Source organism: Leptonotus elevatus, chromosome 1 (assembly GCF_054856555.1).
Source record: "Leptonotus elevatus isolate MCC_2025b chromosome 1, RoL_Lele_1.0, whole genome shotgun sequence".
In the NCBI taxonomy this organism is placed as follows: domain Eukaryota; kingdom Metazoa; phylum Chordata; class Actinopteri; order Syngnathiformes; family Syngnathidae; genus Leptonotus; species Leptonotus elevatus.
In genome coordinates, this window is record NC_141239.1 from 30,770,839 (window position 1) to 30,794,374 (window position 23,536).

Here is a 23,536-nt window from a genome sequence, read left to right on the forward strand (position 1 = left end):
ACACAATTCACAACATATTCCTTACAGTATGACAATAAATAAAAATTAAAGAGCATAATTTTAGACTAACTGTTGAGATAAAGAATGTTATACAGTAATTTATCCCGCCTTTTTGTTGCTGTGTCACTGCAAAAGGAGATAAGTCACTTTACCGTTGGGTGACTCCTTATTTACGGACAGCAGAGCAGCAGGACACACTCATTCACTGTGAGTATGAGTATGAATATTATTATCATTATATTACGAATTAGTGCCAATGAAAGAAAGTCCAAAAGCCGTGTAAGGGTCTGGCTAAAGGTATTGAAATGGCTGTATTTGTTCTACTCCTACTACTACTAATAACAATAATAATACTAATACTACGACTAATAATAATACCAATACTACTACTAATAATAACAATAATAATAATTAATAAAAGTGTAAATATTTGAAATTAGACTTTAGAATTTTTGTACGACGACTCATCCGGACTTTTGTTTCCCTTCGGAACGGTTAACGCGTGGGACTGTCAACATACAAAATGTCCCACTAGCGAACAGTGTTCTGTGGACGAATGGTGAAACTTTTTCTGCTTGAAAATAAGGTAAAAAATACAACCAACATGTCTTTTGACGTTTTCGTTACTACTTTACACATTTGACCTATTTAGTTTGAAACTGAAGTCCTGTTTAATTGGCATTTTGATCGACGGACTGTGATTGGGATGCAAACGATCTGACAGATCGACAATTAATTTATGACGTACCAATAAAGTAATGCAATTATGGAAAATAAATATATACTGTACGACTCATTATTTTTAATGTATCTGAGCGTTTGTAGACTAGCTTGCTGACGAGCGGTCAGGAAATCGATGAAAGTTGTGCCTCGGGTGCTGTGCCCTTCATGAAGGACAAAAATGAGGACAGTCAATGATGTTAGTACATACACACGTACCAATGTTATTGTAACAACACTACCATTTTCATTTGGGATGACTCAAAGTGCATCTAGTGTGTTTGGTACTCTTAAATAGGTTATCCACGCCTCCCTACCAACCACTCAGAACTACTGTAGAGTGGGCTAAACTCCTGGACGTTTGCAGGAGAGAGAAGTTTAACAGCTGCATGATAAACTGGGCGATTTCTATCTTTGTGAAAAGGATTACTTGAGGATACTTGTTTTTACAGAAAATGAAATTTTCCTCAGATATGTCTTTATTTCACGCAAATGTCAAATTAATCTATCAACATTTCATTAAAAGATTCTAATTAAAATTCACGAATATGAAATAAAAATCCACTGGCATCCAAGCTAAAGTGCTGTTCACTTTTCTATCAGCCTGTGAAGCTCGCATTCTGCAATGATTTCTACACATGTTAAATGCTTGCTGACATCTTGGGAGTTGGCTCAGTGTTGCGCTGATGAATCAGGGAAATTGCCAAGTGCAGTAACGGACTGCCCCCGACATGTCAACATTTTATTCACAAACAGTATTCATGTGAAACTATCAATCTCAAAAATTTAGTTAGCCCACTCTAGTTCTCGGCCTCAGTAGCTCGACTGTCACTGAGATTCTGTGGGGTGACTTTGATACTATTAAATAAGTTCTTGCATCTTTTGAGATGTCTTTGGATGTGTGCGGTGGCTTTGGTACCACCAAGAGCGAAATGAGGACCTAATTTAATTTCTTTGCTGCTTTTGAATGTGAAACATCAGGTGTAGAAGAAAGAAGCAGCAGTAGCGATGGTTCTGAAAGTGTTCTTCCCTCAATGCTGCAACCGCGCAGCCAGCGGTCTGCTGGTGGGCCGCTGGATCCCCCAGCACGACTCGGCGGTGGTGCTGGCCGTCATCCACTACCCGTTCATACCCAGCCATGTCAAACGCTACATCGAGCAGGTACAGTATTAGTTTCGGTAAAACACACAACACACTGTCAACAAGTGACATGTTGATCCCACTGTAGTCTTAGTCCTTGTTCCAGTTCAGTTTTAGGTCTATTGTAGTCCCAGTCGTAGTTCAACTGTTGGTTCCAATTTCAGTACTAGTTCCATCTAAGTTCTAGTTCCACTTTCAGTTTTATTTATAGTAGTAGTCTGCATCTAGTTTAATCTTATTTCTAGCTCCAGTCTCGTGCTACCTCTATTTTCATCTGAGTTTTAGTTCCCTTTATACTTCCAGTGCTAGGTCCACTTCTGGTACTAGTTCTGGTTTTAATTTTAGTCCTAGTAGTCTAGTTCTACTTTTAGTTGCATTTCATATTTATATTTATATTCATATTTATCCTTAGCTATCCAATGCTACTGGACCAAACGAATCAACAAGAGTACAAATCAACATTTTGATCAACAAAGACTATTGGGAAGACGAACTTTTGCATCAATCAACAACTTGATAATACACACAACTAGATATGTGACGAAATACCACTTTGATTATCTGCGTCCTATTGCATTCTGGGAATGGGAATTAATAAAATTCGGCTTCATCCCGTCAGCCTTTTTCCTTTTCGGGTATAATTGTATGTGAAAAGTGAATGTTGTAAATTGTCTCTATGATTGTCCGAAAGGAAAAGTGAACAAATAAAAACAAACAATATTAGTTCCACTTCTACCTGTAGTTCCAGTTCCAGTGCTATTTCCTCCTCTAGCTTTCATTCTACCTCTACTGTACTTCTAGTGCCACCTGTAGTTGTACGTCTAGTATGTATTCCAAGTGTTGTATTCCTAACCCTAACCCTCGTTCCTAGTGCTACTTTTAGTTCCACCGTACTTCCAGTCAAGTCGTCCTTCTGGTTTTAGTTCCACTTTTAATTCTAGTATTAGTTCACTTTGTTCCCGTTCTAATTCTAATACAACTTCTAGTTCCAATTGTAGTTTCAGTCATAATTGCCATTTACACTTCAAATTCTCGCTCCAGGTCTAATTCTATGTCAATATTAATTCAGGTCTAGTTTTACATCTAGTATTGGTTCCTGTTTTAGTTCCAGTACCAATCCTAGTTCCAGTTGTAGTTCCAGATTTCGGATTAGTCTACTTCTGGTCTATTTTAAGTGTCTTCTTAGTTTTAGTTTATGTTTTAGCTTCAGTTTTATTTCCAGTTGTAGTTCTACTTCTTGTTCTGTAGTTGTAGGTTCTTCTTCTAGTTCCACTTATTCTAAGCTAAAGCTTTTGTTCTATTTCTAGTCAAAATTCCAGTCCCAATCCTACTTCCATTCCAGTTTTAGTTCTGCTTATTGTTCTATTTCTATAAGTTGTAGTTGTAGCTCCAGTTCTACACGAGGCATCACATGTTCACAAGTCAACTGCCAATCCCACACAATTGATGAGGTTTGATCCTGGTTCTTTTTCTTCCTCGTGTGTTTGTCTGCGCGTCAGATGGCGGCTCAGAGCGGCACGGAGCTGTCCGTGTTGGGCTCGTGGAGTTTGCCCCAGGACGGCGAGGAGGGCATGGAGAGCTTCCTGCGGGACTTGAGCACCATGTTCCCCAAGCAGCGCTGGCTCCAGATTAGCCGCCGGCTGGGCCAGCAAGGCTTCACCTGCCACCTCCTCGGACGCACTCCGCCACCAGACGAGGTGAAGAAGTGTGAGGACGAGGAAGAGGAAGAGGAGCAGAAGGTGATCTTTGTCCACTACGAGCAGAGGAAGGTGATGTTGTCGCAGCTTCATCCCATCCAGAACGGCGTCCGAGAAACACAAGATGGTTCGCCATCCGAGTTGAGACAGGTACAGACACCGTTGACCCCAGTTTACTGCACACTAAATTCAGTCCAGTTCATGTTCTAATTCCTCTTTTAGTTATTGTTCCAATCCTTCTACCAGTTCTAGTTGTACTTCCTGTTACTGTTTTAGTACCGGTACTAAAAGTAAGATGGACCCATCTTACTTTTAATTTTAGTTACAGTACTGGTTTTAGTGCTTGTTCAAGTTCTAGTTCCCCTTTTAGATATAGTTCCAATTCTAGTTTCAATTCAGGTTTAGTTTGCGCACTAGTTGTAGTTACCATTTTAGCACTAGTACTAGTTACATCATAGATCCATTTCACTTCTCGGTCCAGTCCTAGTTCCTGCTTCTGTCTAGTTCCAGTTCTCGTTCTTTGTCATACAAGTGTTAAAAAAAAAAAGGTTTTCCACTGTTAATAGTATTTCTTGTTCCAATCATGAGTCCAGTTCCAGTTACTACTGTTCTAAGTACTGTTACATTTACTTTACTTTACTTCTAGTTAGTGCTGGGCAATAAATCAAATTAATTCGATACATTGTCATTTTAAAAATCGAATCGTAGAAAATTTGCTAAATCATGAAATCGAATTTTGTCTTTTGGGTTATTAAAAGCTTTTGTTCTTATGTTCTGTTACATTCAAATGTTTTTCTAAGTTGTAATTTTGTGGCAGAATGCTGGATGGGTGGTTTACAAGACATGTTTACTAGAGCTACCAACTACTTCATTGTGGCATTTAAGAAAAAACTATGAATGTTAAGTTTATGTTAAAACTAATTTAGAATCAGTACACATTACTGTTGTCTGAACATTTTGCACAGGAATTATTTTTGAATAAATGAAACCTTTAAATAAATGTTTGTTGGGTTTAATAGATTAAAATCGTAATCGTCCTGAATCTCTGTAAAAAATTGAGATTTAATTTTTTGGCCATATCGCCCAGCCCTACTTATAGTTACTGCCATTAGTAATGTGTGATGTGTTCTGTGTTGAGGTGTTCCACACGGTGTCTAGCAGCGATCCCCTGTTTTTCATGGACAAGTATGACGACGGTCCTCTGAAGTCCACCCACTGGCAGTCTGAGGGTCGCGAGGGAAGCATCATCGTGGAGCTGCTGAAGCAGGCCTCCGTGCCGGTCTGCATGCTCCTCAGTCGGATCCTGGCCATGTGGACTTGGATCTGCAGCATGCGGTCAGGAGAGGGCACATGCTAAGATGGGCTTTGCTAAGCTATCCTAGCGTGACACGCACTGTATTGATGTCTGTGTTGTTGTTGTGGTCCTCTGCAGGGTCTTCGATGTTTTCCCGCTGCCCTTCCTGTGGTCCAAGTTGTCGTCCTGCGTACAGCTAAGCTATCGGACCCAACACCTCAAAACAATCAGTTCACAAAAAACTGCTGGGAATCACACACAGTTCATCAGGTTTTACCACGAGTTTGCTTCTTTTTTATCTTTTTTGACATCGTATCTGCTCACCTTGCGCTAGTCCTTGTCCTTTACCTGGTCCAAGTGTAGTTGCAGTGCTTGTTTTATTTTCTGTTTTGGTTCCAGTTTTAGGACTACCTGTCGTAGGTGTAGAACTTGGACATGTCCTAGTTTTAGTTTCAGTTATCATTGTTGTTCCAGTTCTAATTGCAGTCCACATTCTGCTTCCTGTCCTGGTCCCAGTTTTTGTTCTAATTCTTATTCAGTTGCAGCTGCAGTTCTTTCCCCCTTTGTAGTTTAGTTTTTGTTCCAATCTTAGTTCCAGTTTAAGTTCCATGGCTTGTTCCTTTTATAGTTTTTCTTTCACTACTAGATATAGTACCAGTTTTGGTTTCTGGTTTAGGTGTAGTTCCAGTCCTAGTCCTAGTTTCAGTTGTAGTACCTGTTTCAGTTCCAATTCCTGTTGCTGGTCTAGCGGTATGTGTAGTTTAAGTTCGCCTTCTACTATTTGTAGTTAATAGTTAATAGTTTCATTTTCATTCCTCGTGTCTGATGCAGCGAGATCTTCTTTTTGTGGTATTGTCGTACTTCTCCTGACCCGCTCACATGTTGATTGTGATGATGTGGCCGTGCGTGTGCAGAAAGGCCAACGTGTTTGTGTCCTTCCTGGTGGATGTGGGTCTGGGCCTGTTGCTGGCCTCCTGGCTCTACAGAGACGACCACATTAGCATGATAGCCAACATGCTAGTTCCTGCTGCTGATGTAAGACACACTCGACGCTGTTTTGACAACATGCATTCAACACTAATCAATTGCTGTTTTGTTGTCATCTCTGCTTTGAGCATGTGGCAAAGGACTGTTGATATTAAGTTGTAATTCTCATTGGTTAGCACGTTGCTAAGGAGCTCGAGGATCTGCTCCAGTGGCTAATGGGGGCCCCGGCTGGTCTGAAGATGAACCGAGCCCTGGACCAGATGCTGGGCCGCTTCTTCCTCTATCACATCCACCTGTGGATCAGTGAGTGGACCACACACACACACACACACACACACACACACACACACACACACACACACACACACACACACACATGATATACATGCACATGCATGTAGTTCAGCATGTTTGTTTGTTTTGTTGAAACAAAATAGTTGTTTGATGTCTTTCAGATTATGTGCACCTGATGTCTCCATTCATGGAGTCCATCCTGTGGTATGGCGGCCTGTCGGCGTGTCTGGGTTTGACCTTTGCCCTGTCTCTGCTGTCCGACATGGTGGCGCTGCTCACCTTTCACATCTACTGCTTCTACGTCTACGGAGCCAGGTCATTTATTCACCTGCAGGGGGCAGGCTTTCCTCAATTTTACCTTCTGCTGGTCTTTTTGTGTCATAGTTCTATTTGTACTTCTAGTTCTTTCTAGTCCTTGTTGTAGTTATAGTTCCAGTTTTAATTGTAGTGCCAAGAGGACAATTGCTAGTTTCAGTCTAGTTGTAATTTATTGATCCAGTCCAGTCCTAATCCTGTTTTTAGTTCCAGTTTCAATTAATTTTATTCTGTTCTAATTCCAGTTTCTGCTTTAATTCGTGTTTTAATCCTAGTTCTTGTACTAGTCCAGTCGTAATTGCAGTTCCAGTTCTAATTCTACTCCTAGTTCTAGTTCTAATTCCAGCCCTAGTTCTAATTCTAGTGTATTTTTCGTTTGAGTTCCACTTTAGTTCTAGTTCCACTTTGAGTTATTATTCCAGTTTGTTCTAGTCTATTTCGGGGTCCTCGTTCTGGCTGCTCTATACAAATTCAATATAAGTCATATGGTGTTACTGAAACATCACATTACATACACAATTATGCATTTTATCATGCAAATATACGGTAGATGTTCCATTTTATGACATGTCTGCTTGTCAACTGCAGATGGCACAGTCTCACTTTTAGCTCCCATTGATGTTTCGACAAAAGATGATAAAATTTTAAATAAAAGACATCATCACATTTTTACACACATAAAATTTTTACTTATTCATAAAAGTGCCTGGCCCCTTCTTTGAGTTCTGCTGGTAATAATGGATAGTGAGGCGGAAAAAGGGTTGCAGTGAATAATGCATTGACGCTAAAAATAGGCCGGGCCTGTTCTGCATTATGAAATATTGTTGCATATTAATTAGCTTCATGTATAAATGTTGTAACATATTGTATGAATGTGACAGGCTGTATTGCCTGAAGATCTACGGCCTCTCTTCGCTATGGAGGCTCTTCAGGGGCAAGAAGTGGAACGTCCTGAGGCAAAGAGTCGACTCCTGCTCCTACGACCTGGACCAGGTAGCGGCTCATGCGTATTACTTATAATTATTACATACTAATATTTCATATTACACACACACAATGTGAACATTATTTTTGCGCCAACATAGCTCTTCATCGGTACGCTGCTGTTTACCATCCTGCTCTTCCTGCTGCCTACCACTGCGCTCTACTACTTGGTCTTCACACTGGTAAGAAAGAAAAAAATGTTCACCCAGCAGCATGAAATTTGGTAGGTATGTTTATCATGAGTACATGTACGAAAAGCTCAAGAGATGCAGACAAGAAGTCTGAAGCTTTGGTTTGAAGTGGTCATTTTAGAGTCGCATCAACTCCCTCAGGTGTCTTTTTCTCAAAATTCAGCCAAAGTCACGGCCAGAGAAACACAGGAAGATTGCCATTTTGGTTTAAAAGTGGCAATTTGCCAGATAAGGCACAAAAATTCGACCTTTTTGCTTTGAGACGGCCACTGCAGGCTCATTTGGGCCCTTTCTATGGGTCCCTCAATGACAAACTCCCCCTTGAGATTTTGTATTATTTCTATGAAATTGGAACACAAATATTGTAGATATATTGACAGCACCATATTGTGTATGTGTTGTCCAGTTGCGTCTGGTGGTTGTCCTGTTCCAGGGCGTCATCCACCTGAGTGTGGATTTCATCAACTCCTTCCCGCTCTTTGCCATCGGCCTTCGCGTGTGTCGTCCGTACAGACTCGCAGGTACACCAACACCCAACATTGTTCACGTCATCAACGTAATAACAACATAATGATGATTCTGTTTTCTGTTGTTGTTATTTTTCATGTGTGATGGGCCCCACCTGATGGACAGAGGGTGTGAGGTTCAGGGTGCTGAGTGAGGAGCCCGGAACTGCTCTTCACCTGCTCATGGAGGTGAGCCCTCGCGTTATTTTTATAAAATATATTTTTTTACAACCATTTGAAAAATGTTTTTAACCATCCTAAACCTAAATCTTGAGCCACATTTTAAAACAGCTATTTACATTTTTGAGGTGTAGAATGTTAGTCAATGGCGTGCAGAGCTCCACCAAGGCCCATAAAATTAAAATAAATGTATCCCCAAATCATTATAAAGATGTTTATTATTAATGGCAATATTTAATATCAAAATTAAATATTATATATCATTTATAAAAATGTCAGAATTTAATTGTTTTCAAATTAATTTTATTTTGAAATATATTTGCAAAAATGATACAGTAATAATCATCTTTTTAATTAAATTAGAGGAGATTTATTTGGAAAACTATATGTAAAATATCTATTTAAAAAAATCACATATAAGCATCTGTATAAAAAAGTATGTATTCATTGAACATTCATTAAACTGTGTTACATCGTATACACAGTATAATATAATAACAGTAATCACCTTCTGTGTTATTTTTGTTCTTAGATTAACCCGTTGAAGAGCAGCGCGGTGTTAGACATGTACCGCACACCCACTTACAACTGCTACCCCAAAGACTCATGGGGCGCTCTGGTCAAGAAGCTCTTTGTCGGGGAGCTCATCTACCCATGGACGCACAAAAGCGCCAAGGGCCACGCCGCCAAGGCCGACTAAATGACTGAGCAGGAGGAAAGAAGAACATGAAATGAATAAGTCATGACATGGAAACAGATGGACGCAGGCGAGAGACAGGAAATGGAAAACAAAAGTGGTAGCCGCACTAAGATGCTACCCAGTTATCCAAGCAGTTAATGACTTGGAAAGGGACCAATCATGTGACCAGCAACACTCACTTCTAATGAAATATAAAGCATAAACACTCCAGACTGACCTCCTAACATTGAAATCTTTTACATGTTAAAAATGTCATACTGCCATATGAGATGAAGTTACAGGTGTGCCATTTCTCAAACCCTTTTCTAATGTTATTTATTCACACATAAGTTAGATATTTTTAATGCTGCAATTGTTATGCAGGTAGTTGTATTGAGCTGCTGAACTATAATTTGTTAATAGCAATAATACTCAAATAATAAAATATTGCTAAGAACTAAATTCTTGATGCACTTAAGTGAAAAAAAGGCATTCATTTTAAAAGTTGTTTAGAACTAATGGTTTGACTTTTATGTTTTTATTACAAATTGAAGTCTTAATTTAGACCAAATAGTTTGAACTGGACAAGCTGTGATTTTTTTAGTTATTAAGATTATTTCTAAGTGTCATTCATGTATTGTGCATCTAAAACGTTATTTTGTGTACTCTTGGTGGATAAATTGTTTTATTTGTGAATAATTTGTACTAATTTTTAATGATTTTTCCTTAATGCTCATATGCTGAGCCTTTGCCATTAAATACAAGTCACAAAAAAAATTGTTTCTGAGGTTTTTGTGTTCACAAATGTATTTAGTTTGATGAAACACCCCAATTCTATAAGATATTCTCAATTCATCAATAATTGTAATCATGTTCAGTATTTTTATTCTCAATATGACACGTTCTCACAAAGACATTGCTGCTTTTTAAGGGAAAAAATTGTGATTACATTTAGCTCGACTATAATAGTGTTTAAAACACCAGCACAATAGCTCATTTTCCTTTCCTGTCATGATTACTGCTTGTCTTTGTTCGGTGTGACAATTTGCTGTTTGCTCGCACCATCTGCGTGTTGTTGACATAGAGTTAGATTGACAACGGTGACAACCCTTCTGGGCCAATGGCGCCCTCCGTGACCGCGTTGTGAACGCAGCGCCCAATCACGCGAGTGAGAAGGCGGGGCTTTTAGCTGAAAGGCAGACCGTGCGAGATAGTTGCTACCGCATTAAAATGCTAACAAGACTAGAAATAAATATATATTTTTAAATACATGGCGTGACTACAGCTTCTCTCCTTGTTTAATTTGACAACGTGATAAATAAATAAAAATTCCCTCCGCCGTCTGCGTGTTGTTGACGGTAATGTTTGATTGACAACTGCGCTTGACCAATGCAGTGAATATAGCAACGAAGCATCAGTATGAAAAGGCGGGACTTAGAAGTTAGAACAGATGGGCGGGAGCGCGACTGAAGAAGCGTCAATCCATTTTTATTTTTTTAAATATATAAAATAAATATTATTTTAAATCTGGTTCATAAATATTGCTCCTGTCTCTGTTAAATGTGAATATTTGATTCATTTCGGTTGTTTCATACGTAATTTGCGTGTTGTTGACAAACCAATTGTGCCCGCCCTCTACGTCTTCGTGAGTGTAGAAACCAATCACGTGAGTGAGAAGGCGGGCGCTCAAGGCTGGAGAGAGTAGCCCAGCAGCAATCTGTCAGGCATCCGCAGATCCCTCACTGTTGTCGGCTTGTCTTTCCCTATGGCCCGCAGGAATGGAGAAACATGGACGTCATGGACTGACACGACTGAGAACGCGCACAGATTCGGAGTGGAAGTATAAAATTCCCCGCTGCGGCGCTTTTTTCCCCAGCTCTCGCGCATAACACCCTTCCCTGGATTTGACTGAGGGACGTTCCAGTAATCTTCGTACCCGGACGAGAGGACGACGAGACGGCCTGAAATCAAGAAGACGTCGCTGGGAGTGGAGCTCACCAGGTTAGCACCAGCTCGGTAGCTGCTAACACCGGGGAGTGTGTTTAATTTAAAACGTTGACTCACACGCGTAAGTTGGCATGAACGTGACCGGTGATGGTGTCATGAAATGCATTTTTTTCTTCCAATTTTGTGGCGCCTACTCGATGACGTTGGCGGCAGTCAAATGTGGGAGCGATGTTAGCGTGTTAGCATGTTAGCTTGTGCGGCAGGGAGATAGCTTGTTGTTCCCTTGTTAAAACATTCCAAACAGCTTCTCTCTCGCCTTTTTAAGGGGGAAAATTGTTATTATGGTTTTGTTAAACACTATGGTCAGCAAATAAATACCACTTTGTGCTGGTTCCATAACTGACAACATTGTAATAATGGGTGATTTTTAAGCAATCAAAAATTCACCTTAATTGTATTGCGTTAATTAGCAGACTGTTCTCTTTTTTTTTTTCAAGACAACTGAAAGCTGAAACTATTATTTTACCCCAACAGTCAAGTCCGCACAAACTATCCTACAAATACAATTTAATATATATTACTGAAAATAATCATTTTAGCCTTCCAAATTCACCTTGATTTGTCTGTATTAGATCTTAGACTGATTTTCCTTTGCACATCATTTTTAAAGGCAACAACAAATGTCTTGCCATTTACAATCTTAGACAGTTATATTTATTATAATAATATATGTTTATATATGCTTTTTTTTTTTTTTTTTGCCTCAAGCCCGCATCGCACTGGTGAATTGTTGTTGGTCCAGTCACGCATTTATTTGCAGATGACACATAGGTGTAAAGTCAGCACGTTCCGGCCACCATGAACGACTTTGTTTTGATGCCCTCATCATTTACTGATTTGCTCACTAGGGCTCATGTGAGAGAAGGCCATGGGCAGCCAGGGTAGCCCGGTGAAAAGCTACGACTACTTGCTCAAGTTCCTGCTGGTGGGCGACAGCGACGTGGGCAAGGGCGAGATCCTGGACAGCCTGCAGGACGGCTCGGCCGAGTCGCCCTACGCTTACAGCAGCGGTGAGTCGTTTTAAGGGGTTTTGTAGTACGTAGGGCTGAAATGGTTAATCGAATAACTCAAATTAATTGATTACCAAAAGGGTTCCAGCGAAAGTTCTTCCTCGAAGCTTCGCAGTGATCATTTTTACACACCTATATTACTGCAGACTACACTAAACGCTCTCATTCACTGACTCCCACGTCACTCACCAGCGTTTGTCCCATCTTTTAAAGCCACACACATGCAAAGTCACAGATGTGGAATGGGAGTTTGGGCGTGTGGATGCATGAAAAATCATTGGATAACTAGTCCTAGCACTGTGGACATCACACAGGAATTCAGCTAGGTGTACTTTTTTCTTCTTTTTTTTTTAAACTATGCTCTACTAATTGCTGAAAAATTCACCAATTTGTTTTCTGTGCTGAGGACATAGCAATAAAAGTATAACTTAAACGCTATCTCGTGGAATGTCGTGTTGTGGTTAGATTTAATTCTTTGTGTTGTGTTGATGGTGTTTTATTGTTGAATTTGTGATGTCCTGTTTTGTTTGTGGTCCTTGAATGCATGCACTTTGCTCAAAGTGAAACTGAAAAGTATGTTTTTGCTTCTCAGGATGCTACTAAAATCCAGCAAGTTTAATGACTTAATACCGTTTGTGTAAAATGCTAGTGCGCATATTTGTTTCCCCATGTGTTATCACATCATTGTGTGCTTATTTAGACAAGTATGCAAGTTAATACTATCTATGAGCCTCATGTGAATGTAGTTTGTGTTGTATAAACTGCAGAACAGGCTAGTACAGTAGTCTATGTAACGTTGGTTAGTGGTTGTGAGCATGCTAGATGCATGGTGGTGTTGGTACGTTGATGATTATTCTGTCTGGAAAATAATTCAGTCCAAGGGGAATATCAGTCTCTGTTTTAAGTATCTATTTTGTTTGTTTGTTTTTAGTAAATAGTAGGGGTGTGAATTGCCTAGTACCTGGCGATTCAATTGTATCACGATTCATAGGTCACGATTTGATTCGATACCGATTAATCCCGATACGAATCTATAAATTGATTATTGTGATTTTTTTCCCCTCTTAAATTTGGAAAATACTAATCAGTAAACTTGTACATGTACACTGTAAGATTTGTATGGAAAATGTATTTATTTATCTGAAAATTCAGGCTTATAACTGAGCCACTGCATTTAACAAACAGGTTGCAGTCTGTTTCATGTTTGAACAGCACTGAAATCAAATATTAAGGCTTAATGTTCCATTAATATAACATTCTTCCATGCTTAATGTGTGAATCCTAACCCTAAGTAAGAGGTTTTGTTGAATATTTCCATAAAAAATTTATGTTAAAAAATCGATCTGGCCGCATATCGAATCGATTCGAGAATTGCGCGCTGTAAAATCGTGATATATTGCCGAATCGATTTTTTCTAACACCCCTAGTAAATAGATACATCATTCTGATCTCTGAATTACGCTTCCCGCTGTCATTATGTTGATGCTTAAAGCGCCTCCCTTAGAGGACTGTCTGTATGCAACTTAACTTTAAAGTCCACATGTGAGGAAAAGTCAACTGCTAGTCCGCTTCCTTCGGGCTAAGAGCAGCAAAAACAAGAACATTGTGTGACCAAAGTAAATATTTAAACGGCAGGAAATCAGGACAGAAGAAGCAGAAGCTTATGATTGGGTGAAAATGTCCTCCGGCTCCTTTTTTTAGGCAAGGAACCTTCAAGTGTGTTTGTGCTATGTGTGTGTGTGTGTGTGCGTGTGTGCGCACGTGTTGAGTTAGTGTTCTTAGTGTGTTCAGATTTTGTGTTGTTGTCAGAGTTACTTCATCCATGTGATGAAATAGTTGCTTATTTTCTCCTCGCGTGGTGGCCGGAAGCATTTGTTTACTCAACTGCAGGCAGCACAGAGCGTTGGTTAGGAGTCGTGCATTCACCATAGTCAGGCCTTTATTTGTATGAATGCACGTTTATTGTTATTATATTAACACTGTCATTTTTATATCTATATATTACAATACAGTATGTATTATATAGCAGCCTTGAAAATATCTGTCCGTCTATCTCTCCAGCCATCAATCGTTTTTTTGTATTCATCATCCATCCTTCCATCACTTTTCATCCCATTGCCCATCCGTCATCTGAATCAAGTCATTGACATTGACATTTATTTTCCTCTATATAAAATGTGTCATATGTGTTGGCCGTATGTAGCCATCCCGTGTCCAAAAATAAGTACTCTATGGCGTATCCTCTGGCACGGCAGGAACTGCTGCTTCTTTGTCGTAAACAATGCCGCAATATGCGGTTTACCCGAAACGCTAATTTCACAGATGCTGTTGACGGCGCACTTCGTCCACGCACTTGTCGTCGTCTCTTTGAACGAGTCGTCCTCTCTCATCTCCCAGAATAGAAGCATCGAGCGTACAGATCACAAGAGCCATCGATCATCCCAGGAAGCGCTCTCTCCAACTCCGCAATGGAATTAGCTCAGCACTTTAGCTCGGAAGATCTCAGGATGTTGATGTTGATGATGTTAGCAAGCGGCCGTTAATTGCCGTCACTCGTCCTCTATTTCGTGTAGTCCAAGTGTGGAATTACTGCGATAGCTTTTAGAGTCAAAAATGTTTTACGCTTGATTTAATCTAGGTTATATGGCCTTGAAATTAAATGTTGGATTTTTCCCCCGCAAAACTCCAATCTCCCATTTTAACGGACTGTTTTCACCCTGCTCTTATGGAAAATGACATTTTTCAAAACGAGTTTTGCTTTTGCATTATTTCCCCAGCGTTAATTTGTATCAGCGGTTTCGTACAAAATAATAGATTAAAAATAACTTTACAGATTAAAAAAAAAAAGTTGTCAATGTCTGTTTTGCTTAAACATTTATGTTAACATAAGCCTTAATAAATGAGCATTTGAAATGTGAGCAGTCAGACTGCATAGCACTTCTGGGGCTCACTAAATATTTACTGCAACCCCCTGCTATTCACTATTGAGGCCATGCCACAAATAGATATAAACTCACACAAAAAAGCGCAAATAGTTGAATTTGTGAGCACTGAACTGTGAATAATATGCTGTGCATTACGACTGTAACAATGACTTCCCTACTGCATTAGTGTAGGTTCGTTCCGACTTTTGTACAAATTGTGTTTGCATCGCTGCCATAGGATCAAACCTCTGTTGGAAACCAAGAGCCCCACATGCATGCACAACTTTTGCTGCTGCTTGTTGTTCCACCTATCAGTAATGATTATGGGGCATTCATCAATTTGTTATACCGAACTCATATCATAAAAAACAACATTTTGTTGGTTTTTACCTTTGCTAACAATAAAAACGCAAAGTAGAAAGTGGTAAAACGGTTGTCAAAGTGCGATTCAGGTGTTTGGCCTCGGGTGTTTTTCTGACGACCGCGTGAAAAACCACAGGAACCGGTTAAGAAGATCCAGCAGGGGAACATGTCCGGACATGAAGCGGCAGGTGTCATCAGACAGGTTTACTCTTTTGACCGTTAAACAATTCGGAGGACAATTGAAATATTGTTGAACTTGTGAGGAAGTGGAAAGTAATAAAGGTTCACAGGAATTTCCCTTGAAAATCACGACGACACATTCACTGAATACTGTACATCCGAACCCTCGCCGCAATGTATTGTGGGTCAAGTGAGATTGCCATTCTTCTTTTTCCAGGCATCGATTATAAGACCACCACCATTCTTCTGGATGGCAGGAGGGTGAAGCTAGAGCTTTGGTGAGTACATCCGATCCAACCAACATTCTCACTGAGTTCAAACATTATTTATATTTCAAAGCTATTTGGATGCAGATGAATGACATCCGGCTTTTAGTGCATCCCACGTTGCTCCCTTCCACGCAAAACAGGCAGCTGCAGCTAACATGGCCTGTGTGAAAGCGTACGTCAGCACTTATGTTGTTCTTGCCTCTTGTGTGTTGTTCCGTGTGAGCGTCAAACGCGTTTTCTTGAAAGTGGGGCAAGCGGAGAGGAGCTGAGCCGGCTGCTCCCCGCGGAATCGTTCGTATTAATGCTGCGTCACACTTTCCCCCTCATTTCTCTTCTTGCACCCTTTCCATCGGTGTCATGACTCAAGCTGATCCAACTCAGACTGAGGCGGTAAAAGGAGAGGAAAGAAAGCGGCGTGTTTTCCCGGGAGACGCGTTCCTCCACAATCCTTTTGGCACAGCTACAGTCGTGCTCTGATTACACGGGCACAACAAATCGCAATGCAGAAGCACGCCAGATAGGATTCTTCCAGAAACAATCCTCCTGACCATTTGTGGCGGGGAATCTGTTCATTGTCACTACTGCTGACTTGGATCTAGTGCAGCGTTTGTGTGTTTTGGATCGGGCCGCTTTGGGTGCGTCACACGACAGCAGAGAGGCGGGAGCTGCAAAAATCCCTGGGTGGTCTTGAAGTCGTCACAGCACTTCAAATAATCTGGATTCACAAAGTGTGTTTTTCGAAAACCTTTCCTACCAGCGGCCATTTTCAGTTTTTATAAAATCCTTCAGAAATGTGTTAAAAAAAATATATATATATTTCTTTAGAAAATGCAGCAATTGAACACATTTTTATTAGGGCTGCAATTAAAGATTGATTAATTTGTCAATAATTGTGTTGATTAATTGCCAAATTGCATTAGAAAAAATTATTTCCATCCTTTTCTACCAAAACATGACATGACATTATTTCAAATTGACAGCACAGAAAATCCACAAACAAACTAATTACGATTCAGTTACTAGCTTGGTCCATAACATGTCAGATAATGTTGATCATTGATTTTCAAAGTAAAAGCTAAATGTTTTATTTTGATTAAACACAAGGACAATCGAGTCTGCTTTCACACAGGACTACAGAAATTGGATATTTACTAACCACAAGTTGAAATTTTTAGCATTTGGATGTTTTTAATTTAATAAAGATTCATTGATTAGCAATTAATTTGATAATTGATTAGTTACTGATTGATTAATTGTTGCACCCATAATTTTTCTTATTATGCATTTTGAGCATTTGTTGGTGAAATTGAAATGGATACTTGACTCAATGAGCCATTTTCAGCAGTGAAAAGTTCATATATTGTCCAGAATTAATTTGATAACTATTACTACTATAATTATTTGTCATGTACAACTAATACCTTTAAAAACATTTTCCCACTTGCTGTCGACTAAAAATGAAATCACCTGTGCTGAGGAAATAGGTAACGGCCAATCACGGCTCACCTGATATCTGTGTTGGTCATCAAGTTGAGCCATGATTGGTCGTTACCAGTTTCCTCAGAACAGGTGATGAACTTCCATCTACAGCAAGTGGCAAAATTCGTTTTTAAAGCTATTAATTCTTTATGAAAAATGGCGAGCGGCAGTCTACGAAGGGCGGCCAGCCGCGGCCGCCCATGCTCAAGTTATCACATTAATTATAGACAAAATATTATGTTGAAAATGTCTCAACGAGTCAAGTATCTCTTTAACTTACTGTATTTGTCTTTTTGTTTGTATTGCCTTCAGGGAGCAGCTGAAATCATAGCTTTCCTTGCACTTTTTTGCCTTTTTCTGGTTGTGTAAATGGCCCACGGGTCGACCACCCTGGTAGCTCTTTTCACGTGTTTCCACTTGTTGTCCTGAAATCTTCTCCCCCTTCTCGTCTTTAGGGACACGTCAGGACAGGGACGTTTCTGCACCATTTTCCGCTCGTACTCCCGCGGCGCTCAGGTGAGTCGCGCACACACAAAGGACTTGTCGGTTCTTTTCTCCGAGATTGCTTTTTCACGTTCTTCCACCTTGCGCGCAGGGCATCCTGCTGGTGTACGACATCACCAACCGCTGGTCCTTTGACGGCATCGACAGGTGGATCAGAGAAATTGATGAGGTTAGTGAGGTCGATGGTGCTTTCTAGATCTCCATGTGAGAGATCATTTCTTATTTTTGATATTTTGCATAGACATTTTTTTTTCTGTTGAATGACTGGGCCCATCTGTCAGTTTTTCAAATCAGAAGTGGACACATTATCTCCGCGTACACAACCTGTTGTCTGTGTCTGTTGTGGGCAGCACGCGCCGGGCGTTCCCCGCATCCTGGTGGGCAACCGCCTGCACCTGGCCTTCAAGCGGCAGGTGCCCACCGAGCAGGCGCGGGCCTACGCCGAGAAGAACGGCATGACCTTCTTCGAGGTGAGCCCGCTGTGCAACTTCAACGTCATCGAGTCCTTCACGGAGCTGTCGCGCATCGTGCTCATGCGCCACGGCATGGAGAAGTTCTGGAAGCCCAACCGAGGTGCGTCCCGACGAGCCCGAAGACCGTCCAAGTGTCCGTTTCAATTTGATTGAATTGTTGTGGGTGTTCAGTGTTCAGCCTGCAGGACCTGTGCTGCCGGGCCATCGTGTCGTGCACGCCGGTCCACCTCATCGACAAGCTGCCGCTACCCGTGGCCATCAAGTCGCACCTCAAGTCCTTCTCCATGGCCAACGGCATGAACGCCGTCATGATGCACGGACGCTCGTACTCGCTGGCCAACCCGGCCGGCGGCTCCAAGGGCAACAGCCTCAAGCGCTCCAAGTCCATCCGGCCCCCGCAGAGCCCCCCGCAGAACTGCACGCGCAGCAACTGCAAGATCTCCTAACTGCCGCTTTCCCCCGAAGCTGACGGGAGTGACTCGGGTCCGGCGCCGTCCCGGCAGAATGAGTCTGACGTTTTTGGGTGTCCCGCTGCTGCGACCCGCCACGAGTCACGTGAGACACACAAACGAGGAGTTTTCGCCGCTTGTACCGACGCTCATTAGGTGGCTCGGTTTTTCTTCCTCTGCGTTCTGAAGCTCAATAAGCTACAAGTTGGTACACATTTGAAATGGCCTCACACACAAGCACATTCGGAAAAGCTCTTTGAGCCGCTGGCGTGCGCTCACACACACACAAGCACTTCCACGCGCTCTTGACCACCTCTTGGGACGGGCGACACACGCTTACACTCTCATAAAAACACTCCTCACACATACTGCTCTTGTCACACACACTCAAACACTCTTCGCTCACTCCATCGCACACCTCACACATTCATACTGTCTTTACACAAACTGATTTACCCACACACACACTCGTACTCCTCGTACTTGCATACACTCTTATCATACTCTCAAGCACACGCTATTTATATATTTATGCACTACTCACACAAACTTCACGCATCAAATACACTCCACACACACTCAATTCACTCACTCACTCTTCACACTCCTCACTCATACACATTCATGTGTTCCACACACTCACATGCTCACTCACTCCTCTGTCACAAACTCATACACACTCGTGCAGCTGCCTCAAGAACTCCTCACATACGAGAGCGCCTCGTTGTACTGGCCTTCATCTTGCGAATGGAGCTAACTCAAGTAGTCCTGACTCGTTGCTGGTGTTGACTAGCAGACTCATTAGCGTGTGTGAAGTTGGAACAGTTGGATGCATCAAGCTTCCGTTTCTTTTCTGTTCCGCGCCTCGCCGCCTACGCTGCATGGGAGGGTCTTGTTGCGGTGAAAAGTGACAATTTAAGGTCCCTCACAATTGTTTCTAACTTAACACAACTTCAAGTGAAGGATTCTTCTTCTTGATTTCCCTTCACTTTGTACACTTTGAGACTTGCCTACTACGACTGCTACTACTTGCACTGAGGCCCCGTTTTAGACCCCGGCCAACACCTGCCTCCCGTTCGTCCCATGTGGCACACTCCCTCCCTCCCTCCCTCCCTCGCTGCTCCAAATTTGGCAAAAATTATCTTGTGTCGGGGGTGGAAATGTTTTTTGTTTTTTTTAAAGAGTCATGAAGTCGTCCTAGTTTGGTGGATTTGAGGTGTGTTGAGCAAAGACTCCTTTAAAGCCACATAAAAATTTTATTACATTTTTTTTTCCCATCTCGCCAGAAAGCCAATCCGCTTAGAAGCGTGTCGCCATGCATCATAATATGTTTGTTAAATATTTATATTAAAGTGTCATCCATAATTCCATTTACACTACCTGTTAATGTGGAACCGCTGCAGTCCTGCTAAGCACAAGTTCAACATTTTTTCAGTAGAAAACCAGGACTGTTCAATGGAAGCATGTGCGTCTTAATTGACACTTTTTGTTGCACGTTGCGTTCTATTTTAAGACCGGAGCACTGGAAATAATAATTCAGGTGCGATTGTGAGAAAACTGGCAAGCGAGACGCTTTTGCTGCGTTCAAGTCCCCTGGGACATCTTGCTGGGAAGCATTGCAGTTAGCTGTCATCCTGCCACATCGCAAATGTGACAGAATCACTCACTATCCGCTCTTCGGTAGTGCTGCTGGAATGTTTAGTCGATGTAGGTTAACCTCTGTATTGTGCCCTCAGTATATCCCACAATGTATCTTGAAAAGTAGCAATATATCCCATAACGCATTGCGCTGATACAGTAAAATATTTTTCCATTTACGGGGAATTGTTGATTTTTGAGTTTTGACAAATAGTTTTGGAATCTAATCTGGCATGTGCATGTCTGGTGGCATTCTGGTGACAAGGAACTGTGTTAAAGAATTGAGGAGCATCATTTCGACCAAAGTAGTGCTTTGCCGCCATTTTATGGCATCTTGGTTCCAAGGAACTAGAATTAATGAACTAAGGCTCCAACTAACGGTTATTTCATAATTATTCTGTTAATTTTGTATTATTTGATGATTCGGACAAAAAACATTTTTTGATTAATATCCATTTATTCAAACTGAACATTATTATTATTATTATTATTATTATTGCAAATTGACAGTGCATATAGTCCACAAAAATAAACTGATTGACTGAGTTACTGGTTTAGTCTGAAACATCCATCAGAAAATCTGCAAAAATGTTGATCATGTTGATTATAGTTATAGTGATTAAGCAATAATTGTTGCAACTCTACTATTTTTCATTCAATGGCTGAGTTCGTAATGTAGTCCACTTGTATAAATATATCCCTACATAGGAAGTATTCAATTCGTCATTTCAGGCCAACCATCCACTATATAGTGCTTCATATTATAAAAATCCCTGCGTGGTGATTAGGGAATGAGTGAATGATTCGGAACGCGAACCGAGTCTTCTGATGTTGGCTTCGCCGCCTCCTCCGTGCGCCATCCCATGATTCATTGCTGCTGAATAATGGATGCTCCTCACTTGGATCTCAGGAGGGCTTCATCTTCTTCATCAGTGCAGCTGCAGCTCCTCGCTACGCTTTCATCTTCCTCCCGCAGCTCGCTATCTCTTTTGCCGCCATTTTTCCTGCAACAACCCCAACTCACTTTTTCCATTTCCAGTTCCTCTTGTCATAAACGCCAAAGAGATCATATCAGTTTTGTAGCTTTTATTTAGCTATTTTGAGGGGTGTTTTTTCTTTTTCGTCTGGCCATTTAGGCCACGTGTCACACTCAAGGCCCTGGGGCCACATACATTTTTTTAGACCCACTAATGCAAATCAAGTGTTTCTAATTCATTTTTTTTGCTAAATTGATTCAATCTCTTTTTGGTAGCAAATCTTGACAAAATACATTTTTTAATCACATTTAAAACAGAGTTTACACCCCCCCCCCCCCCCCCACACACACACACACTCACACACACACAATCCCATCTCAACATATCGTCGCTGCTATGTGAAAAACACTTATGTCCATTTCTTTTCTTTCAATCTTTATGTTTTTGGGATGTCCTACATTCAGTTTCATCCCAAAAACATAAAAATGGACGTGTTTTTCACATAGCAGCGACGATATGTTGAATATTATTTATATTTGATTGTTTCCATTTTCCATGACTTCTGATTTAAAAGTCAAGTTGTTAAAAAAAATATTTACAATTAAACCTTGAGCTGTGTCGCGAATAGCACAATTCCATCAGAAATTGTTAGCCCTTCCAAAAATGTTTTAATTGCTTATAGATGCCAAAAGCGCTATTTTTGATGAAGCAAAGCTCCTCAACTCACTTCAACATAGTCCCTTAGCACAAAGATGTCACCTCAGCACTATTTTTTATCTAAATGCAGCTCCTCAATTCAACATAGTTCCGTGCCACCAAGTCAGCACAAAAACAATGAATAGAGGATGGGTTAAAAAAAAAAATGCTAACTGTAAAAATGCTAAACATTTGTTTTCCAAATCAAATGCAGTTTATACAGTAATTCATTGTAAGGTCACTCAAAAAAAAGAAAAATTCAACACAAAATAGATTCTCGATATTTGCGGTTTAATAGATATGTCAGCATTAGATGCAGGGGCAATTGTATATGCATAACATGCACTTAATATTATTTTACAGTCATGAATCAGTTTGACACCTCATTTGATGATCAAATAACTGGACTGAACAAGAAAAGCTACATATTTGCTTTTTCGCTTAAACTTTTGTTCATTTTACACCAATTTGATCTCCAAACTAACATCCTAGTAGCTCATGTAGAGGGGTGTAACGTCAATTTTGGAACAAATCTGGCAAAAATCAGCATTACTACACACTGGCTTTGGTGGAGCGGCCTGAGGCTGTAATGCCGCACTGAGAATGTTCCTGGCACAAGTGTCCAGCGTGTGGTGGATTTGCGTTTTTGGAGCGACACTCCTGTTGTTGGGAATGTGTTTCCTTCCTTCCTGCCAGCCCCTACTACTGCTTTTCCACCCGCGGCGCTCTGAAAAAGTCGTACATGCACAAAATGAGAGAAAAACATATCTTCAAATCGTTAATGTACCACTTTGTCATTTCTAATACCTGACATAAAACAACCGCTTTCTACTTTTTGAGTAATTTTTTCTTGTTTTATGTCCATTCTGATAGAATTCCTGACTCTGGGTGAAGTGTAAGATAAACTAGAGCAGCAAAATGGAACAAATTTTTGTGTGCCACTTGAGTTTTTCGAATTGGGCTCAGTGTCGTTGCCAAGAATTTCAGAAGAGATTTTTCTCTGATGATATGCAGGAAAAGAAAGACGTGTGTTGTTGTTGCTGACTAATAGACTAAAAATGTGTTTTGTTGTTGTTTTAAAGCTTTTTGTTTATGCACGACCTCTTTTTCTGAGATTCTAAATTATTTTAGAAAAGGATGCACAATAGGACCCCTTCAGGGATGCCCTCTGATTGGCCTGTTAGCTTTGTGTAAAGGAGCAGTGTTGTAAAATGGACTTAATAACACATTTAAACACTATTTTGGGGGCTGAAAGCTGCTGAATCTGAGGTGTGAATGTCTGCGTGTGTGTCTGAGGAATAAGCTGAAACATTTTGCTTTTTTTAAATTATTGATTGTACAGTTTCAACGCTGTGAGGGTTTGAAGAAACTTTTTCCACAAAATAAACAATTGAATGTTTAAATTGGTATTTTGACTATTATTTCTTGTTCTTACTTAAAGGTCTTTATGCATTCTTTATTTAATGTAAACAAAATATGCAGTGAAAAAGTGCATGTCCTTCAAATAAAATACCCTTGTAGTTTTTGCAACGTACATAAGGATTCCATGCCCCCTGGTGTTTGTAGTATGACACTGCAAT

At 40.7% G+C, this 23,536-nt stretch overlaps 2 protein-coding genes across 3 annotated transcripts; both read left to right on the top strand.

Moving 5' to 3' along the window:
* Positions 1-2: 2 nt before the first annotated feature.
* On the top strand, positions 3-9,764 carry pigq (phosphatidylinositol glycan anchor biosynthesis, class Q). Of its 2 annotated transcripts, none has more exons than XM_086090989.1 (13): positions 3-207; positions 1,702-1,881; positions 3,360-3,707; positions 4,696-4,892; positions 4,990-5,121; positions 5,766-5,886; positions 6,015-6,141; positions 6,294-6,447; positions 7,329-7,440; positions 7,533-7,613; positions 8,029-8,143; positions 8,256-8,317; positions 8,841-9,764. In XM_086090989.1, exons 2-13 carry the CDS (start codon positions 1,729-1,731, stop codon positions 9,006-9,008), a joined length of 1,770 nt encoding a protein of 589 aa, XP_085947115.1. In that variant the 5' UTR covers positions 3-207; positions 1,702-1,728; the 3' UTR covers positions 9,009-9,764. The 2 variants fall into 2 exon arrangements, with proteins under 2 accessions (XP_085947115.1, XP_085947105.1); XM_086090979.1 differs by lacking the exon at positions 3-207 and adding an exon at positions 490-586.
* A 907-nt stretch (positions 9,765-10,671) lies between these two features.
* On the top strand, positions 10,672-23,365 carry rab40c (RAB40c, member RAS oncogene family). The gene is made up of 7 exons (XM_086091048.1): positions 10,672-10,988; positions 11,843-12,004; positions 15,689-15,749; positions 17,675-17,735; positions 17,815-17,892; positions 18,074-18,296; positions 18,368-23,365. The coding sequence occupies exons 2-7, from the start codon at positions 11,863-11,865 to the stop codon at positions 18,640-18,642; spliced, it is 840 nt and encodes a 279-aa protein (XP_085947174.1). The 5' UTR covers positions 10,672-10,988; positions 11,843-11,862; the 3' UTR covers positions 18,643-23,365.
* Positions 23,366-23,536: the final 171 nt, after the last annotated feature.

What these genes read in the sequence shown, in the direction of transcription:
- pigq (XM_086090989.1), top strand. Translation starts at nt 1,729, where the DNA reads ATGGTTCTGAAAGTGTTCTTCCCTCAATGCTGCAACCGCGCAGCCAGC. An exon ending in ACTTGGATCTGCAGCATGCG is followed by an intron (nt 4,893 to 4,989) that starts GTCAGGAGAGGG and finishes GGTCCTCTGCAG; the next exon opens with GGTCTTCGATGTTTTCCCGC. An exon ending in TGCTAGTTCCTGCTGCTGAT is followed by an intron (nt 5,887 to 6,014) that starts GTAAGACACACT and finishes CTCATTGGTTAG; the next exon opens with CACGTTGCTAAGGAGCTCGA.
- rab40c (XM_086091048.1), top strand. Translation starts at nt 11,863, where the DNA reads ATGGGCAGCCAGGGTAGCCCGGTGAAAAGCTACGACTACTTGCTCAAG. An exon ending in AGGGTGAAGCTAGAGCTTTG is followed by an intron (nt 15,750 to 17,674) that starts GTGAGTACATCC and finishes TCTCGTCTTTAG; the next exon opens with GGACACGTCAGGACAGGGAC. An exon ending in GTTCTGGAAGCCCAACCGAG is followed by an intron (nt 18,297 to 18,367) that starts GTGCGTCCCGAC and finishes GTGGGTGTTCAG; the next exon opens with TGTTCAGCCTGCAGGACCTG.